Source organism: Sus scrofa, chromosome 9 (assembly GCF_054392235.1).
Source record: "Sus scrofa isolate SSC_HxYL_T2T_F1_AM1 chromosome 9, Sscrofa_HxYL_maternal_Yorkshire_Landrace_v2.0, whole genome shotgun sequence".
NCBI classification, from domain to species: domain Eukaryota; kingdom Metazoa; phylum Chordata; class Mammalia; order Artiodactyla; family Suidae; genus Sus; species Sus scrofa.
The window spans coordinates 119,242,536-119,263,980 of NC_139391.1; the positions used below are offsets into that span (position 1 = coordinate 119,242,536).

General features: G+C 36.9%; 1 protein-coding gene across 29 annotated transcripts in view; it reads left to right on the forward strand.

Annotated features, from left to right (window-relative positions):
* The window catches only part of DNM3 (dynamin 3), a 542,852-nt gene that overhangs the window by 180,875 nt on the left and 340,532 nt on the right, over window positions 1-21,445 (forward strand). For all 29 annotated transcript variants that reach the window (XR_014816234.1, XR_014816231.1, XR_014816226.1 and 26 more), the window contains exons 11-12: window positions 9,043-9,129; window positions 14,123-14,193. Coding sequence is in view for 18 of the 29 variants with exons in the window: in XM_021063644.2 (XP_020919303.1) it covers window positions 9,043-9,129; window positions 14,123-14,193 (158 nt within the window). In the remaining 11 variants the exon portion in view is untranslated. The remainder of the gene's footprint in view (window positions 1-9,042; window positions 9,130-14,122; window positions 14,194-21,445) is intronic.

Genomic DNA, 21,445 nt, shown 5'->3' on the forward strand with positions numbered 1-21,445 from the left:
TACTACTTCTAGTTTGGTCATCTTCAAATTCATCCTCCTCACTGTTGTCAAAATGGCCCTTCTAAAATATGTGCACATATTTTGCCTGTCCCCTCAAAATTATTCCAGGGCTCCTTATATCTTAAGAAAGTTCAAGTCATTTACAATTATGTTTACTTTCACCATCTGATCCCTGAATCCAGCTACATCTGTTGTCACTTTTTGCTTGCTTCAGCCATTCTAAATGACTTGTGCTATTCACAAAAATTTTTGGTGCCTTTAACATTTGCACATGTGATTTTGTTTGTTTAGAAAATCTCCTTTCCCCTCTGTTCTTCACCTGCTGTAACCCTTCGATTTTTAAGATACTGCTCAATCATTATTTTTCCTGCAGGGCCTTGGTGAGCCATTTCCTGGTCTCCATGCTCACTCCCTTCTCAGTGCTTTAATTGTTGCCCTGTATTTACCCCTATCATAGCAATTATGATACTGCATTACAATTTGTAATTTATTTGTTTAGGAGAATGCCTCCTCTTGCTGATTTATCTTTGTATCCTGGACACCTAACACAATAACTAACTCTACATAAGAGGCATTCTAGGAATTACCTTCGTGGCTCAGGGATTAACGAAACCAACTAGGATCCATGAGGATGGAGGTTTGATCCCTGGCCTCGCTCAGTGGGTTAAGGATCTGGCATTGTGGTGAGCTGTGGTATAGGTCTCAGACAAAGCTTGGATTCTGCATTGCAGTGGCTGTGGTGTAGGCTGGCAGCTGCAGCTCCGATTCGAGTCCTAGTCTGGAAACCTCCATATGCCACGAGTGTGGCCCTAAAAAGACCAAAAAAGAAAAAAAAAAAAGAGATTCTATAAATGGTTATTAACAATTTTATTTTATTTATTTATTTATTTATTTATTTATTTATTTATTTATTTGTTGTTGTTGTTGTTGTTGTTGTTGGTATTTCTTGGGCCGCTCCCGCGGCATATGGAGGTTCCCAGGCTAGGGGTCGAATCGGAGCTGTAGCCACCAGCCTACGCCAGAGCCACAGCAACGCGGGATCCGAGCCGCGTCTGCAACCTACACCACAGCTCACGGCAACGCCGGATCGTTAACCCACTGAGCAAGGGCAGGGATCGAACCCGCAACCTCATGGTTCCAAGTCGGATTCGTTAACCACTGCGCCACGACGGGAACTCCCCTTATTTTATTTTATTTATTATTTTTTTTTTTGTCAATTTTAAATGTTCTGTAGTTATCCTGATGCTAAAGAAATCTGTACTTGGTTTAAAAAGAATATTTTAGTCACTCCTTTTAAAATGATAAAGTTTGGACAGATTTTCTTTCAAATATCTATACTCTTCCTTATTCTGCAGTTTGGTGTTCTTGACTTTTGGCCTTATTCTATTTTCCACTTCTTTTCCTTTAAAACAGGTCTAATTAAAATCTTCTGCAAAACAAAATAATCCTAATTAAAGTTGAATATGCCAAGACTTAATTACTTGGCCACTTTTGAAGATGAGCCATAGATAAGCTGACCATATAATTTATTGTCCAATACAGGAAATGACTGAGGTTGAAAGGGGGAGTGATTGATACTTTCACTGGAGTGATATGCCCAGGCAATCTGAAATGTATAGTTACTCTCACTGTACTGTGAATATATGTATAGAAAGAACTTAAACCAGTATTTTCATTTATAGTTCCTCCTGTTGAATTTCTTATGTGTAAAATATTTAACCTTTTTTCTTAAGCCACATAAATAAACATCAGTGAAAAACACGGGATTTTGTGTGTGTTCATATAACAAAGCTAACCTAGGGGAATACACTTTTTGGGTGTTTTCTCACTGTTGTCTCTGGGGCACTGGAGGACAAGACAGGGATATTCGAGTTTTATGAGCCATTTGGCTTCACTCCAGGGACATCTCAACTGTGGAATTTTTCTGGTGGGCATCATCTTTCAGCTGCTTTTCTCTACCTCCTCTTATCCAGAACTTCTTTGCAGTGTCTTGAACAGCTTTGCAGGAAGCACTGAAAGGAACATCTTGTTTTTTTTAAACCACAGTTTAGCAACTGTGCCATTTATTGGACTCTTGGGAAGTTGCATTCTCGGATCACCATCATACCAATTAATTGATTTTTTTCCCCCCTGCTTAGAAAAAAGAAAAAGCTTTTGCAAGGAAATAAAAGAGATATGTTAGTTGTCTCTTAGAAGTACTGGGGAAGATTTTTCATTAAAAAGTGCTGTTAGAAGAAGTGCTGAATTTTGTGACATGTTAGGTAAGTAGCTATCTGGCCCTGAGTACACATAACTAGGCGAGTGATCCAAAGACCTCATCATGGTTTTCAAGGCCCTGCATGATCTTTTCATCTCTCAACTCCTCCCGTCTCCTTCCCCACAGTTCACTCCAGCTACACAGGTTTCCTCGTTTCTTCAACAGGTTAGGGAGATGTGATGGCAAAGCCTTTGCATTTCTCATTCTCAGTGTTGGAAATGCTCTCCCTCAAGATAGCTACATGGGTTGCATCCTAGCTCCTTTTAGGTCTCTTCTCAAATGCCTCATAATCAGAGTCTTCCTCTGACTTTTCTGTCTGTAATTGTACATGCCTCTCTTTGAGCACACACACACCACTCATCTACTAAACTTTTTCTTTGCAGCATATATAACCACATAATTTACACCATATATGTCTTTTGTTTTTGTTACTGTTATTGGACAGTAAAGGGACTTAGAGAACGTAAACTCTGGCAAAGTAGGGACTTGGTTTGTTAAGCTCATCCCTCTGTTCACAACCCCTAAGTGGCCAGGTTTTCAATAATAATTTTTGAATGAATAATTTAAAAGATAAAGGAATCATATTTCACTGATATGTCAGGTGTTGATCAGTTTGGGTAAAGTAGCCACTTGAGTACCTTCCACAAAAGTTCGTAGAATAGCTGGAAAGCATCAGGCTCAAGTAAAATTTTCCTTTAGGTCTGGATATTTCTTCTCTGGTTTTCACTCTGTACATAAAGACTTGGATTTCACTTCCTCTAATGCTGGCTGTCCAGTCAAACATTCTGTGCTGTGCTTTGCATACAGCAGATGTCTCCTGTAATGGGCCAAGTACTCGGGTTTCAAATCCGGCTGAGTTTTAAAGTTTGAATCATTTATTGGGTTTTATATGAAAATCAGTCCTGGGACTTGACTTTTAAGAGATAGGAATCTCACCCTTTAATTTCACAATTCTCTAAAAGATTAGTGATCTTTGCAATTAATTCTTAATTTATAATTTACCCTGGCCCCTGCCTTTCCTCTTACCGTCTGTATGATTTTTCTTGTTCAGTTTTAAGCACTCAATAATATGTCTACCAGAGGTAAGTGTGGAAAGAATAGCAATGAAAACCTGATTATTGTCTTCAGGTATTGTTTTGACCCAGCACCAACCCCACCTTGCCCTCCTGGCTGGATGTTTTCTGAATTACTTAGACTATGGCTCTTCTGACTGCCTTTCAGCTTTGTTTCACTCAAGGCTGGCCATTTAATTCTTTAGCATCTGCTAAATACCAGTAGCATTCTCTTCATTTCTCTGTTTAGAAGAAATGATGAGATCAGATATGTGATGGAGAACATAATAACTTCGCATATATTTTCTATCACAGACCTCACCATTTCTCTGTCATCTGTAGAAAACATTTAAGGTTTGGGATTTTCCCACTTGGAGAAGGAGGAATACCGTATTTCTTTCTCTCTGAGTACTTTACCCAGGGCTACCTGGATGGGATCTGACACTCTTCCCCTTTTTACCAACTTTACTTGGATCTTCCTTGGCTTACTATCTGCCACTCCTAAAGTATAGAATCCTGTGTAGCACTGGGAATTATATCTAGTCACTTACGATGGAGCATGATAGTGTGAGAAAAAAGAATGTATATATGTATGTGTGACTGGGTTACCTTGGTGTATGGTAGAAAATTGACAGAACACTATAAGCCAGCTATAATGAAAAAAAAAATCAGTATATATTAAAAAAACAAAAAACAAAACAAATCATTAAAAAGAAAAAACCAGAATTTTCCCAGTTACTCTTGTGCAGTTTCTTGATCTCTTAATACTAGAATTGTTGCTCATCTTTGATCACTTTTGTAAATGTGGATAATTCTGTTTTTTCTTTTTTTGTAACAAATGTCTTGTGCCAAAATAGGTATTAACTTATGCTACATACAAATTAAAAGTCACTAGGGGTTTTTTGGTCAGATTTTAATGAATGTAAATGGAATAAAATTATTGTATGATTTATAAGCAGTAAAGCCATTACTGCTACTCAGTTTGTAGTGATTGGCCAACATTGGACTGTTTATAACATTTTGATCAAAATAGAGCCTATATTTTTAGGTCAGCCAAACCAATCAACTCAAGTCATGCACGTAAAAGGTTTGTTCTGATTTTAGTTTATTTTCTCAGTCATGTTTGGTATGGAACTATGAACAGATGGTTACCTAATAACCTGAGTCTCTGCTTAAGGCATTCGACTAGTTACTCTTGAAGATATAGAAATCTTGCCTGGTCTTGTGCGTATTCCAAAAGAAACCTAATAGCCTGGCTCTCATGATCTGATTAATCAATAGTTAACCAATATTATATGTGTATTTTTTTTATTGAATAGAAATGTCTTTCAAGTGATTTTTTTTTTCCTCTAGGGAAAAATGTGGTCCATACTTAAAATTAAATTTTTATATTGAGGTCCCATCAAAATAATTGAACATTACCCTAAATAATACTTAAAACATTGGATTTTATTAAAACATGTTTTTGTATTTAAAACATTTATGGTGCTACTTTCTCTCAAGACATGTATAGTTAAAATTTTCTCTTAGAATTTATATTTAAAGTTTTGATTCCTAAATATGTATGTACTATATTATTTTACCATTGAACCTTCCTTATTATTGAAGAATATTCAATATAACTATAAGTAGATTAAAAAAATTAGAAGTAATTTTTCATTTACTAGATGTTCAGCTTTGTCTGGAAGCTTTCTTGTTATTGGTTAAACATCCAATTGTCTGACTCCCTCTCAGAGCAGATTTAGCCACTTACTGCTTTGTGTTTCTCCTTGCTTTTTATTAAATATTTCTCTTCTATGACAATTTATCTGTATAGTCAACTTGCTCCTCAAGACTGTAAGGTTTTATTATCAGGTGCTTTGATGCAATTTGAGCACAGAGCTGGCCTATGGCAGATACCCAATGAATGTTTGTTGAATGAATGATGTGAAATATATTTAGGAATATAAAATTATTATTCTAATAGCAAAGCCTTAATTCATTGATCCTATATAAATCAATTTGCAGAATATTTAAATAATTAATAAAGGAATCAAAACCTAATAGTGATTTATAAGTCAATATTATTTTGGCATATGTAATTAAATTTTTTAATGACAAAATAAACACATTTTTATTATTGTAAGTTTTTAATTCAACATCCAGAGCAAAAGGGACTGAAAATGATAATGACTTAAGTGGTTGAGGAAATTGGTTGAATCTTAAGAGACGTAGAAGAGAGGTGAGGGATTGAAGTGAGCAAATAGTCACCATCTTAATAAAGCTAAGTTGAGTGTCATGCAGACTGAACCAGAACTTTGCTAAATGAGCTAATGAATGGGTGGCAGAAACCCTACTCAGAAATCATTTTGAATGTCAGTAGGATTTTCTCTTTTTTCCTTCCTTCCTTCTATATGTGTTATGAAGACCTGAGACTGGAGAATTACGTTTGGGAGCTGGCAGTTACAACCAGCATTTTAACTTTTACTCTCCCATAACCTTTTTTACACTTCTACAGACCTTTCAAGATCAACCAGTTAGAAACCATACTGGCTTCATTACTGCCTTTCAGTAATGCCTCCACCTTCCATGGTTTACTGTCTCCTTCAGTGTTTCTCCTCCTTTGCCTCCATGAGGGCAGTTGTTCTAGTTTGTTCTCTTTCCCTTTTGTTTGACTTTGGAATTTAGTCTCATTTACTTCCAGTTGTCTCAGTTGTATATACAAAAAGAGGGCTCTGGTGGGTTCCTTTCCTGGTGAAACTGAACTTTGAAAGATTATGAGACACACACACTGAATCAATCCTCCTTCCAAGGGAAGTAAATAGGAGGGTTCTTAGATGTTTCTACTTCATGGGATACTTTTGTCATTTTGGTCTTTTCTTGACTTATTAGCAGCTGCATACTAGCTTGGGGTCCTTCAGCTATCAAGTATTTAGTTTTGAATAAATATTTATATTGCCACTCTTTGGTGTTTTAGACATAATCTGCTGTAATCCATTTTCTAAATGCTGCTCGAGGCATAACCATCTTACTCAGTGGACAACTGATTCGTAGTAATTGCTCGTGCAGTCACTTCTCTGCAGGAGTGTGGTTCTCTATTATCATAGCTGTCATCAAAAGCAGGTGTGCACTGGAGTGCAGAGGAGGAACAGTTTCTCTGGCCTAGTGCAAACTAATGGTCAGGGTCAGATGTACCACCTCAGTTTGCGTTTAGTTGAGGAGAAGGACAAGTATTCATTAGCTATCCCTTCCATACTTAGAAATTTTTTATATGCCTCACAAAAAATAACTCTTATGCTCTGTATTCTCAGAGTATAAGAGGAGTTCTGGGATGATAGAGCTTTCCCTGGAGAATGTTTCTGAAACTCGAAATGGAAACTCCATTCGTATCTTGAAGTTATTCATGAAATTATCTCCTAAATGAGTACACATCTCAGGATTCAGCTAGGAGTCTTAGTAAGGGGGTCTCATGAAGAAACACCGGGCTGTGAATTTTGAGGTGACCAGTGCAGCTCTAATGATGTAGTTATAAAACTACTCTACGTTCATTGTAGAAAAATGTAGAAAATGTATATAGGAAAAAAATTAGGTGTAAGCCCATCATTCAAAGAGGTTGTCGCTATTGCTATTTTGTAGTATTTATGTAGATCTTTTTCCACGCCCAGACGGCAGACTTACAGCATTAGGTGGTTTAGTGTTTATATGTGATTTCGATCATGATGATTCCATGAAGTAATACAGTTTGTTTGTCTTGCCAAGACATTGATGTGCATCACTCATGCTATAAAGTTGGTGTGCACAATGACCCCGTGACCATGGAGCAGTCACATCTCAGGGAGGCCTAGCTTACAGGTTAGAGGAAATACTATGTACTACAATATTACTCAATAATTTTGGAATTTTTAAGGTTTTGGGCTTTGTTCTTAAAAGATACAAAGGGTGTGTGGTGGCCTGTGACTGTAAGTGTGTGTATACTTGTGTGTAATCTCATTATGTATTTGGTAGCCTGATTATCTTCACCAAATGTCGCATTATAGACATTTTATGATGTTATTAGATATTATTTATAAATTAGTGTTAAAAATCAAATATTAGATATTATTTGGAGTGGCTTATTATATCCCATTAGTGGACCTACCTTAATTTATTTAATATCATTGAATATTTAAAAAGTTTATAGAGTTATGTTTATTTGTATTATTGTTGCTATTCCAAGTAATACTCTGATGCATTTCCTTATTATTTTAGCTCAGAATCCAGAATTAGGTTGATGTATGTGTGTGTCTTAAGATTTTTGATACATATTGCCAAATCGCTCAACAGAAAGTTATTCTCATTGGCATCCCTTCAGCATGTTTAAACAGTGTTAGTCTCAGTGTATCTTTACCTACATTAAGTCTTATAAAAATAATTATGGCAGTTTGACCACATAATACCTATTATCTTTTTTGCATTATTCTGATGATTTGTGCAGTTTAATATTTTTCTTCTGCTTATTGACCATTTCATTTCTTTTTAAATTAAATCATGTTTTTTGCCTGTTTTTATGAGACGTTTGTGTTAGTCTTATTAATTCTCAAGTGCTTTTCACAATAAATGGAATTATCTTTGCCCATCCTAAGCCATGGATTTACTCAGTTCTCTCCATTTCAATTGCTGTTGTCCCAATCCAAATCCCATTATTTTCCATCTGAATTGCTTCAGAAGCCAGAATTCCTAACAGGTCTGCAAGGATCTACCTGATCTAGCCCCTGTTTATCTTTCTAAAGACCCCCTCACTGTCTGCACTGACCTTCCTTTAATTCTTTTCGTACTCATTGTCCCTGTCCTCCAGCACCTTCATACACGTCTCTGTGATTGGCAAGCTCCAACTTTCTAACAGCCATGCCCACACAACTTTACCCAACTAAGCCCTCTTCCTAGTTAGGCTTCCTTAAACATCCTCATAGCATCCTTTTCTTTTCCTTCCTTCCACTGAAAACAACCATAATTCATTCATTTGGTTTTGCAGACTGATTTTTGGACAATTACCTGCACAATTTAGATGGAGTAAGTGATTGGCATGCACTGTTTCTACAGTTTTGCCAAAAACATGCACACAAAACCATATCTATTAGAGAATTTTAAAAAATGATCTCTGTGGTTCATGGAATGAATCATCCTCAAAAAGTAATGGATAAGACCACGAAGTCTGGAGTCCAGGAGCTTGGATTGGGATCCTGGACCTGCCTGTTTTGAACTGTGTGGTCTTGGGCAAGTCACTTGACCTCTGTGTGCTTTACTTACCTCTTCTGTAAAGTGGAGCTAATAATCAGATCTATCTTTCATGACTGTTGTGAATTTCAAATGAGGTAATTCATGCAGTGTTTAGCACAGGACCTGGAACATGGTAAGCACTCTATAAATGTTTGTCATTATCCTCCTTTTCATCCTAATTTCTGTCTTCTGCATCTTTGAACTTTATTAAGTGCTAACTCTGTACAGCATAGTGCTTGATGGTGTCTGGGTGTCTGTTTTCTTTGTAGGGAATTCCTCTGCTGGATTTGAAGTGTTTCATCTCAGATAGTGTAGTTACTTGTGGTTGTAGTTTGTGGGGTCTCTCCTGTCACTCTGCTTTTCTTCTTTAGGATATTTTACTTCTGCTTATAGAATGGTAATGCACGCCTTTTGGAATATAACATAACTTATCTCTGCTTCTTTTGGGGTGGTATAACTATTTGAGTATTAACACTCAGATCTCTTTTTTCTTGACAGCTGGCAAACTTCCCCAGACTCTGTGAGGAAACGGAAAGGATCGTTGCTAACCACATTCGTGAGCGAGAAGGGAAGACAAAGGACCAGGTGAGGAGAGGTCTTCCCTGGTGAGCAGGGTCCTTGAGGGAAGGTCTCTCCAAGGTTGTCTGGTGGTCTTCCATCCCTGAATGGAAAAAAGAGAGCTGAGAACACCACCACATGTTTATCTTTACTTATTTATGAATTTTATACATGTGTTGCTATACTAACATGTTGTGTTAGTATAAACAAATATAAAGATTAGAAGGATGGCATTTAAAAAGCAGTAATATGAGTTCCATTAATTTTAAAATATAAACAAATATAAAGATTTAGAATATAAATAAAGATTTTAGATGGATGACATTTAAAAAGCAGCAATATGAGTTCCATTAATTTTAAAATATAAACAAATATAAAGATTTAAAATATAAACAAATATAAAAATTTTAGAAGGATGACATTTAAAAGCAGTAATATGAGTTCCATTAATTTTTTATTCAACGCTCCATGTAGTATCATGTGCACCCCTAGCACGTACACACCCTGCTTTGAAAACCACTAATCCAGAAACATACCACATTTTTTCTTTAAGACAGGGCTTCTTAACTTTTAATGGGCCCACAGATGGGCACCAGGATATTCATAAATTCCTAAAATGTTTTGCAAAATGTTTAGTGTTTTTATTTTTTTTCCCTGAGAATGGATAAAGCTGAACTGAAAAAATAAAAATGTGTAGTAACAGCTCTTTTGAACATTTATAACTATTTCATAAATGCTTAAGGAGTGGGACCTTGAAATTGTCTTTGAATCTTTCTGTGAATTTGGAGATTATTTTCAAGTTAAGAGAATTCATTAAAAGAGTTAAGGACTACATGAAAATAATAAAAGCTTTCTAAATTTAAGTGGATGTTTTCTTAGTTACTTATAAAACATTATAATGGGAAACACAAAGGTTTTCAGATGCTTTTCCATTCCAGGACACAGCTGTGAGTGTGACAGCACAGAGAGGACCCTGGACTCAGGCCATATATCTGCCACAAAATAACAGCATGTTCTTGAGCAAATCACTTCTCAGATGGTGATTTTCTCATGTACAGTGTTGAAATGTTGATCTATATGATATCTGAAGTCCACTATAAGATTTTGTGGTTCTTGGGTGAGTTGGAGAGGAAGAGAGGCAGAACTGGGGAAAAGGAGGAAGGAAAAATAGGATTGAGAGAGAGAGACAGACAGACAGATAGACACTAAGCATGGGGAGAGAGACACATACCTCATGCCTCGGAGGGTATGTGCAGGGTTGGGGTGGGTATGGAGGAGAAAGTGAAGAAGTAGGGATGGAGGCCCTGCAGGTTGGGGTGTTTGTGAATGACTGCTAACAATCTGCTGCTCTCTGCTTGAACTTTGGGATTCATTGCTGCTAGTTTTTATCATTGTGTTTTGAAAGTTAACTAACCATTATTCATAGTTTTCGCTTGTTTTTCAACTTTCCCACGCATGGAGTATTCACAAGAGCCAAAAACGGAGAAAATAGGCCTTGTGACTTAGTGGAGATAAACAAATCAATGTTAACTCATGAGCCTGCGAAATCAAGCCTAGGTCCAGATATACAACCTGAGACTAGAAGTTCCCCCCACACCTAATGTCACAGCCACTGCTGGGCTGAGAAAACTTAAGTTCTGGCATCAGCTGTACTTCTGACCTCAAGTAAATAAGATAACTATTTTAATTTGTGTTTTTATCCTAAAAATTCGAATGATAATGTATCCTACTTAACTCTTAGGATCCTGTGTAAAAACATTACTGAGGAAAAAGTAGTATAGTTATCTTTATTTTTAAAATTTAAAAAAAATTTTTTGTCTTTTTAGGGCCATACCTTTGGCATATGGAGGTTCCCAGGCTAGGGGAAGCCACAGCTTGAATCGAAGCCACAGCAACATCAGATCAGAGCTGCATCTGTGACCTACACCATGGCTCACAGCAACGCTGGATCCTTAGCTCACTGAGCAAGGCCAGGGATCGAACCCACGTCCTCATGAATACTAGTCATATTTGTTTCCGCTGAGCCATGATGGGAACAATGTATAATTATTATCTTAATAATCTTTGTCTTCATATCTAAATCAGTTGTTAACTTCATGTTTCATGTTTCACAGTTTTTGCTTTACTGAAGTGACATATGCAAACAGTATTGTAATTGACTCTGAGTTTCAAGTGCTTGAGTTCGAATCCAAGCTCTACCATTTACTTTCTGCGTAAACAAACAATTTATTTAATACTTTTACACTTCAGTGTCCCCATTTGAAAGTGGAGTTACAGCGGTTGTTAACTCATAGGCATTTTGTGAGGAAATAATCCAGTTATAGTTCTTAGTCTTTGTTAATTTTGTTTTTGTTGTTATTCCTAAAGAGGTAGGACACAGTAGATTTCAAGGGAAACTGGACTTTCTTCCATCTGTATTTCTGATATAGTGATTAATTCCTTCCCTAAGTGGGAGTTTAGGGATGGAATGAGCATCTTGCTTCTGTGTGACTATCTCGGGGGGCCTGGTCTAACTGTTAATCAACTGCCTGAAGAAGCTGGTGCTTGCCCCCTCTGACATGGACCTGTGGGGGCTAGTAAAAACATGTCTGTTTTTGGTAATGAGAACATGTCAGTTACATAGATCTCAGATTTGCATTCTGAACTCCGTGCTGCTTTAGGCCATAAGTTACTACTGAAGTAGCTGGTCAGAGAGCGACCCATTTCCTTAGGCCTCTGTACCAGAATTGCTTGAGGTATGCTCGTAGTATTTTTGAAATGGAAGTATTACCAACCTCTGCTCTGGAAACTTTGTGGGGGGAAAATTCTTTAGAATTAAAAATATGGAAAATCATAAATCTGTCTGTGAACTTTTTTCTAAAACAAAGGTTTTTTGAACATGGGTGTGTGCCTTGCTGTTATTCCAGGTGCTTTCATACGTGTAATTGCATACTGAAATGGTTGACTTTGTGGGTGATTACTGCTACCTGGGGTAGCTTTACTTTTCTTCAACTAAATATTCAATAACCGTGACTGAGAAAAGCAGTGAGAAACTCTGAGAAAATGAAAAAAATGAGAAAAAATGTACTGTTTTCCTTTTCATCCCCCACATGCAACGTGGCTTTTTTCCTAGGATGAACACAGACTCCCAGTTTCCAGGAATATGAAAGAGAACAGCCATAGTTGTTATTTTTCTTCCACTTTTTCCCTATACTTCTGTCCAAGTTAATGTGTGTGAACATCCAAGATACCCGTGACAACCTTTGGCAGTGTTGAGAATTTTCTAGATATTTTGCTCTTTATGGTGGCAACAGTTTATTTGTGTTTAAATATTTTGGTTTATTGATACAAACTCCTGGCCAAATGGATTTGGGGTATTGTATTTACTAGAATCTGGCTTTATTATAGGGAGTGTAGAGGCAGTGCCACAAATAATCTAATAATGATCACTCCTCCTAAGTCTTCAGTTTTTTTTTTTTTTTTTTTTTTTTTTATTAAGAAACAGAACTCTATGAAACTTTTTCATAGAAATGTGATATTGTTGACCCAGTAGTGACTGGGCCTTGACTTTTTGTTTGTTAGTGAGGATGAGTTCAGGGTGATCCATTTATTCTTTTGTGGTAGGTACTCTTGGAACTCACAGCAGGATTTGGTCAGATGGACCAACTGAGATTAGCCATAAAAGCAAAGGCTTAGAGCCCATAGCATTGGGTCGTGAGTGAGAAATAGTGATACTTGGCCACATACTAATTATATGGGAATAAAATGCTCCCTTTAAAGCAACCTGTTCTTTAAGACTAGTAGATAGTTACAAAATGTACAGCCACAAATATTTATTAGGGAGTTCCCATTGCGGCTCAGCAGGTTAAGAATCAGACTGGTATCCATGAGGTGTGGGTTTGATCCCTGGCCTTTCTCAGTAGGTCCAGCATCGCCGTGAGCTGTGGTGTAGGTCGCAGACGCGGTTCTGATCTGGCATTGCTGTGGCTGTGGCAGAGGCCGGCAGCTGCAGCTCTGATTCAGCTCCTCTCCTGGGAAGTTCCTTATGTGGTTGTTAAAAAAAAAAAAAAATTATCAGGCACCTGTCATGTGTAGTCATGCCAGATTCTGGGGATAAGATGGTGAACAAGACAAATATAATCTCTGCTTCCTTGTAGCCTATAATCTTTCAGGGAAGCAAAACAAACAAAATACCATACCAATAGTTAATTACATATGTGGCAGACATGCAAAGAAAAGTATAGACTGTAATATGTAAAAAATATACTTATGAAATATAGACTATCTGAGTGTAATGGCATGATCCAGCTGGGTTTAGGTGAGGATGTGGGGTGAGGATCAGGGAAGGCTTTCCTGAGGAGGCACCATCTGTGGAGCACTTTATGGACTATGCGAGTGAATTGTTACAATGAGTGCTATGATGCACTCAAAGGTCACCTTCAGTGAAGGCTATTGATCCTAAGGAGGCTTTCTATTTATTTGTATATTGCCGTTTGTAGTTGATTGATGAGATGCTTCCCCTGCTTACCTAGAGGGAGCTTAAAGAGATAGAAGAGGAGAGGAAAAACAAGAGCTGCTATTGCTCTTTTGTGGCTAATATGTGGTGTCTACAGGGTCAAGAAGCTCTGAGCAGCCCCTCCATGACCTTCTTGCCATATGATTTTTTAAATACACTTGTCTTTTTGAACATCATACCTACATTTCGGGGGAATAGAATAATTCTAGATTTGGTGTTTAAGTTGGCAAAGAGTGCATGCCTAAACGCTATAATGTCATTGTCATCATGTGCATTATGACTCAGATTTTTCACAAAGATTTTTAGTTTCTGAATTTAGAGTAAAAATTATGAGAGCCTAATGAGAAAAATTAATGTAACTTTTCAATCTAACTGAAGCATCCTTTTATTCTTATTTTTATTTTTTTTTTTTAGGGCCGCATCCTTTTAAAAATGAAAGATAAATGATTTGCAGGCAATTACTGAATTTAGTGTTTGAGAATATTTAAGAGGGGTTTTCACTGAAGTGATCTCTTTGACTTATAGGTACTGCTATTGATTGACATCCAAGTCTCCTACATCAATACCAACCATGAAGATTTCATTGGCTTTGCAAAGTACGTGAAACCCTTGATTGTCACACACATTCCTCCTGCTGGTTTGTCTCAAATGAACATTGTGAATTTCTAATACAACCTCACCATCTTTTAAGAGTGTATTCTGTGTCAGGATTAACTCTGAGTTAACCTCCTGAGGAGGTCTGAGCCTCATGGCTGTGGGGTCATACTCTCTGGATAAAAGAGTTGCTTCTTTATAGTGCAGCATGGGAAGTCACGTAACTCAGCATGTAGCTCAGATTCTCACTGTGTTTGGGTGATGATCTGCAGTTTGTGCTTGAGCTTCCATAGATAAGTACTAACTGATGCACATTTAAATATGTTTGGGAAAGAAGTTCCTTTGTGATGCAGCAGGTTAAGAATCCAGTGGTGTCTTTGCAGCAGCAGCCTGGGTCATTGCTGTGGTATGGTTTTGATCCCTAGGCCCAGGAATTTGCACATACTGTAGGCACCACCAAAAAAAAAAAATGTTCAGGAACAATTTCTCGCATAAATTTGAAATAGCAAGCATAAGTCATAAGATACAAGCTATGTGGGTATCTCTAAATCAAAATATAGAAGCCTATATTTATATATTATAAATATAGAAGCCTATATTTACATATTATAAATATAATTATATATTATTTATATATTTTATAAAAAAACTGTTCTTTGTGAACTTTAATGTAATCTTTTTGGATGAACATTCTCTTTTCTATAAAGTATATTTTATATATGTTTAACTCGTATGATATTCTCTCATACCTGTATTCTGTTATATTCTAATATTCCATTGTTGTATTCACAGATATTGTCAGGTTAACATTATTTAATTATTCAAGGTTGGTTATTTATTGTGTGACATTTTTAAGACCCTGAATTTACTATTTTCCCCTAGCCCTTTAGTGGAATCAATTTTTATTACTTTTAAAGAATTCAGATTCTAACTCTAAAATGTATTTTGTGGCATGTAGGTGGTTCCCACTTCAAGTATATAAAATAGTTTATTTTATATAAAATGTAAAGAGGCCTATGCAGTGCTACTTATACTGTGCATTCAAGAACAGAGACAAATTAAAAAAACAACACAATGTAAAACTGGACAGATATAGTTTTAAATTTTGACTTAGAAGAAACAGGTATTTAGATCATGCGATCTAAACTAAACAGTGGCCTAAGGAATTTATAGGCACGTTTTAGGGAGGAAAGTCTCAATTATCCAATGGAAAATTGTCTCATGCTAAACCTGGCCTAACCAGTAGTGTACATACATTTTGCATCCAAGGATTATTACTATTGTGTGGCACATGAGTTTTTCTCAATTGTTTTCTGCCTGTGACTTAATGTGTAAAGTTGTTAGAACACAGCAATGAACAGGTTCCTTTCGTCAGTTGTCTTTAGAGCCACACTGCCCACTCTAACTAGATAGGTGTTTACTTCGCAGACATTTCATGCAGACTTGCACCCCTCTCTTCTATTCCCTATGGCTCTCACTCTCTGCTCATTTCCTTCTGGAAAATCACCAGTGGGAAGAAACCTAGACCTTGATATACCTTCTTGTCCCTAGGCCTGGAAGGGGGGGACCTGAGAATTTCTACCTGGTTTTCAGCATGGTCAGTGAACTCCATGTAGCCTGTGCCAAGCTCTACTCTAGTTGCCATGGGAAAAAAATACAAGAAAAAGAAAAAATGTCTTTTGGAGATTGCCTAATAATTGAGAAGTATAGAGAAACACATGTAAAAATTTAAACTGACACATTCGCCATTTATTTCACTTGCTTCCTTGCGGAATTTAAAAGAAAAAGAAATCCTTGACTTATTTGAAATAACAGGAATGCTGCCTTTCATGTTGATTTTTATTGGTTACAAAAGCCAATTCGATTCTTATAAAAATGTAGCAGATGTAGATATTAACTTGACACCATGACTTAAAAGTGAAAAGTTTGTTGCAGCACTGTCCTGTTGTGGTGTCCTAATTCAAAAAGGAAACATAGAAAAAAATCATAATCACTTTGGAAAGATCCAAGTTTTGAACATGTTTTGCAACCAGAGCTACAGTTTAAATTTCACCCCTATACTCTCCTCGAAATGTTTCCTTCCTAGATTACCCTTTTATTCCTTTTTGAAGATAAGTGGTCCAGAATTTGTTTTCTCCAATAAATTTTAATCTTTTCTGCCTCAGAAGCTGTTGAATCAAAATATTATATTGACTGGGTTTTCAAAGGCATATAATTTTGCAAATGAAAATACTTCAAGCACAGCTCTTTGGTACAGTCTCTCTGTAAGTCCAGTGACTGCCCTGTTTTTCCAGCAGTGAGATAGATGATGAACCTCTGTGATGTTGAGGGACTGTAAGGAAGCATTGTTCAAAATGCTTTAGAAACCCAGCAACTTTGCAAATTTGTCATCAAAACTGCACACCCAAAGTTCATTGTGAAGTACTGGTCTGGGAGTTAGTAGTCTGCATTATTTTTCTAGGGTTTGCCACTGATGAGGTTTGGGTTTTGACAAGTCACTTAGCCTCTCTGTATCTCAGTTTATTGCTCTATCAAATGGAATAATAAAACATTCCCTGTCTTGTATACCTTTCAGGATTGTTGAAAGATCAAATTAACGAAGTTATGTGAAAGTGCTTTTGAAAACTGTGGTGTAGTCTGTAAAAGTGAGAAAGTACCCTTCCCACACACATACACATATGGGAATTTGATTTTACAAGATGCACTATTTAACTTCATTATAGCATTTTTTTAGTGACTAGAGTATGATTGCCACTGAAAGATTTGTTTTTAGTTGTTGATGTTATCTCCAAATGTAATGTTTTGTGCTGAGACTCAAAGGTAAATGTTCTTTGCATTTGTATGCTCAGTTGGAGTACATTTCAGTGTGACATGGGATAATTATGATGATGAAGAAATGTTTATTTCAAAATCACTTTGAGGGGTTGTATTTTTTGTGTGCTTTTAAAAATTAAAAAAATATGGTTGTAGCTATAAATTTTAAAGTTGGCAGGGATGCTGTTTCCATCAAGGAAGAAAAGTCAAGCCATATTTGAAGACAATTATGTAAGTATTTTTAAGTTCTGAAGATAGAAAGTTAGTCTTCAGTTGAGGACAATAAGCGTTAGTCTCGTGAGATTTTTAGAAATTTGCCAAAAGAAGAGGACTGCCCCCTTGAATTTATAGGATGGTGATGTACAGAGTATTTTACACATGTCTTTTTTTTTCAGCTGGGATGACTTTTTGTTCTAAAAATTACCCCCAAAAGGAAAACAAATTGCTAAAATTAGATTAACGGAAAAGTCTCAGAGTAGTGTTCAGATTATCTCCAAATTCTTCTTTCTGCTATTGAGTTTATTCTGCCCTGTTGACTATGTGGAACTTTTTTAATCTCCCAGCTATTTTTGTTAAACATGGACGATAAAATGTGTACCATGTGTCATGTGTCCAAGTAAGTGCTGCTGTGGGCTTGCTCGGAACTTCCAGATTTCTGAAGGCGTGATTTTTTTTTTTTTTTTTTTCAACTGTAATAGAGTTTCCAAACCTGAAAGTTTAGTATTCCATAAGAAAATGTCAACTTTTCTTTTGACTTAAGGATTTTAATTTATCATTCTTCCCTGTTGGGGGAAAAAAAAAAACAACCCACAAAACCTACATTCTATTTTTCTTAACATAATTAGGTTTTTTTTTTTTTTTTTATTTAAGAAAACAAGCTCGTCCAGTTGTTCCTTCATGTACTTCCCCTTTCTCAGTAGTCCTGTTGTTGGAATAGAAAGGCAGGCTTATTAGCTGAATGCCTTGGGAAGTGAACTTTCACATTCTTGTGCTCTTCTCCATTTCCATGGGCACAGTTTGCCTTATTTGTTACTTATGAGTTACTAAGATTTATGCAGTCCAGTGGTTTAAGAGAAAAAATGGGCTCCAGATACACACTGTTAGAATAACATCTCTATGCCACAAGCAGCCGACCAAGGTCTGTTTTTCAATCTGCTGAGTAGGTCTCAACACCTGTTTTCTCACAGTAGAAAGGATACAGTGTACAGATTTCAGTTCTTGTTACATGAGCACCATGAAAAGTCTATGGGTTGTAACATTCCTTATATCTCTTTCCTGATCCTCTGGAATGCCTCCATTACCATTTTACTAAACGCAGTATATGTGAACCTTGACACCAAATTCCAGAACAATCTTGGTCTTTCCCTTTGCATTCTTTTTTTATGTGTTTGTAATACATAATCATATTCCATTAAATGATGTTTCTAGTTTCTGTTCTTACATGAGAATGTTCTTTCTCTTGTGAAGTTAAAACTTAGGTATTAGATTATAACAGGATCCTTCCCTTTTTTGGGGGTCATACCCATAGCATAAAGAAGTTCCTGGGCCAGGGATTGAACCCAGCCACAGCAGTGACAACACTGGATCCTTAATTTGCTACCACAAGGGGTCTCCAATAGGATCCTTCTTTTGAGTCGTTTTTTTGTTTTTGTTTTTGTTTTCTTTTTTTAAGGGCTGCAGGTGTGGCATGCGGAAGGACCTAGCCTAGGGGTCGAATCATAGCTACAGCTGCTGGCCTATGCCATAGCCACAGCCATAGCAACAGCAACACAGGATCTGAGTCAGGTCCGTGACCTACACCACATTTCACAGCAACACCAGATGCTAAACCCACTAAGTGAGGCCGGGTATCGAACTCGCATCCTCATGGATGCTATTTGGGTTTGTTACTGCTGAGTCACGACAGGAACTCCCTTGATTCATTTTACAGTTTAACAATTAAATGCTTCTTTGCCTATTGGGACTGCTATGAGGTAGAAATACAGGATTGAGCAACTTGCAAAGACATCATTAGTATCATTTGTTTAAATAAGATATAAATTCCAATGTTTCAAGTGTTATTTTGAAAATAAGTGGACTTCCACTTTTTCCTTTTATTCTCAAATCTGTTATTTTGAACTTTATCTTCATCCCTAAAATGAATCTTTGGAGATGAGTCATCTTTTTTTTAGAGGCCCCAAGTTCTGCAGCGTTTTCTTGCATAATATTTAGCCTGAGAGGTCACTAAAGATCCTGAAGGGGCAGTCGATATCATGTAGTTTCAACTCCCTTTGGCTTCAATTTGATTGGATGGAGTCAAGCCTACATATGATAAGTTGCACTCTTGGGACTTTCAACAAGTGTTTATAATCTTCTTGGGATAATATAAAAGAATATTCTAAAAGAGTTTCTTTTCTCCAGAGCAGTGCTGTCTAATAGAACTTTCTGAGAAGATGGAACTGTTTCATAACTTGTGCTGTCCAATACAGTAATCACTAGTTCCATATGCCTATTGAGTAGCTGAAATGTGGCTAGTAAAACAGAAGAGATGAGAAAAAAATTAAATTTTAATTCATTAAAATTTAAATTCAAATAGCCACATCTGGCTACCAGCTACTGTATTGGATGGCACAGTTCTAGAATATGGTGAATCCAGCTAATTGCTCTGGGTCCTTTAATGAGCCATACTTTATTGAGAGTTTGGTGGTCGCCTACAGTGGTGGCTACAAGAGAAGAAAAAGGAGGTAACTCTGTTAGCTGCTATTAAACAAACCCCATGGCTGAGGAATATACAGTCAACTCTTCTCTGTCACTGAAGTATGAAAGATGGATTTTCCCTCCCACTGATTTAGTCTGTAGGTTGCCATGTTGCTAGTAATTTCTCCTTCATGGTTACAACTGACATTTCTTTTAATTCCAAGTCTTCTCTACAAACTGAGCCTGGTAGTAGAGGGGGAGGTACACCTTGACCTTTGTCATGGAATCTGCATCTCTTAGGGACTCTATTTCTTTGATTCCTTGATCCCCATTTGGTTTGACTTAGAGTTGGCACTCCTCTTTCTTGTTTCTCACTTCTCTTTCACTTTTCAGCCCACTGTAGTCTTGTTTCTACCACAGTGCTCTATTGAGCCTGCTTTTGGCCAGGACCAAACATTTAATCCATTGGACAACTGAGTCCTTCATGTGACACCATTACCTACTCTTGTTGAAGAGACTTATTCCTTTGCCTCAGTAACCCTCCGCTGTCTCCTGGCTTTGGGCTTTCTTCTCTAGCCACTCCACTCCTTATTTTGGGGCTCTTTATCCTTCAATCATGGTTTAAGAACTACTTTTTTTATCAGCATTCTTCTGTAGACCCTCTTCTTTTCTTACTGCACTGTCCCTGCTTGGTATTATTCACTACGTTGGTTTCGGTTATCAGCTTTATCTGATGCTTCCACATCTGGATCTCCATTCCAGAGTCTTTTCTTGGCCTGTGTACCACATTCAACTACATACTGGTATTTCTACTTGCATATTCTAGGGAAGCCGCAACCCATTATCCCTAAATTAAATTCATCATCTGATTTTATAATTTCTGCCTCTCTTATTACAATTGTTCCCTCTCTCTGTGGGTGGCAACTTCCAGTTGCTTAAACTAGAAAACTGAGTGTCATTCTTTACTCCTTGTTCCCTCATCTTTGTTTCCTTTCATCTTATCATATCCATTTGTCTCTACCTCTATAATATTTTTTGAATTTGTCTATTTCTTCCTATCATCATTGCTACTACTAAAGTTAGTCTTCTTTTGGTTGAGTTACTACAGCAGTCTCCTTGCCTCTTGTCATGTTCTTTCTCATTCCTTCTGGGATTCCTGTTACTTTCAGAATAAAGTCTGAAATCATTAGTGTGGTTTCCAAGGCCCTGTAGAATCTGTCTTTTGTTTACCTCTTCAGCCTATTATTACTATTATTACTATTCCTCTCTGTCCCATCTGCCAACTCTGTGCTCCAGCCAGACTGGCCACTTTTGTTTTTTTACTTTATTTTTTTTTTAAATTGTAGTACAGTTGATTTACAATGCTGTGTTAATTTCTGCTGTGCAGCAAAGTGATTTGGCTATACATTCTTTTTAATATTATTATCCTATATGACTTATCACAAGATACTGAATATAGTTTCCTGTGCTACATAGTAGGCCTTGCTGTTTATCCATCTTGTATATAATAGTTTATATCTGTTAATCCTAAACATCTAATCCATCCCTCCCCTTTGGCAACCACAGGTCTGTTCTCTATGTCTGTGAGTCTGTTTCTGTTTCATAGATAAGTTCGTTGTGCCATATTTTAGATTCCACATATAAGTGATATCATATGGTATTTGTCTTGCTTTCTGACTTCACTTAGTACGATAATCTCTAAGTCCATCCATGTTGCTGCAAATGGCACTATTTTATTCTTTTTTTGCAGGCTGGCCACTTTTG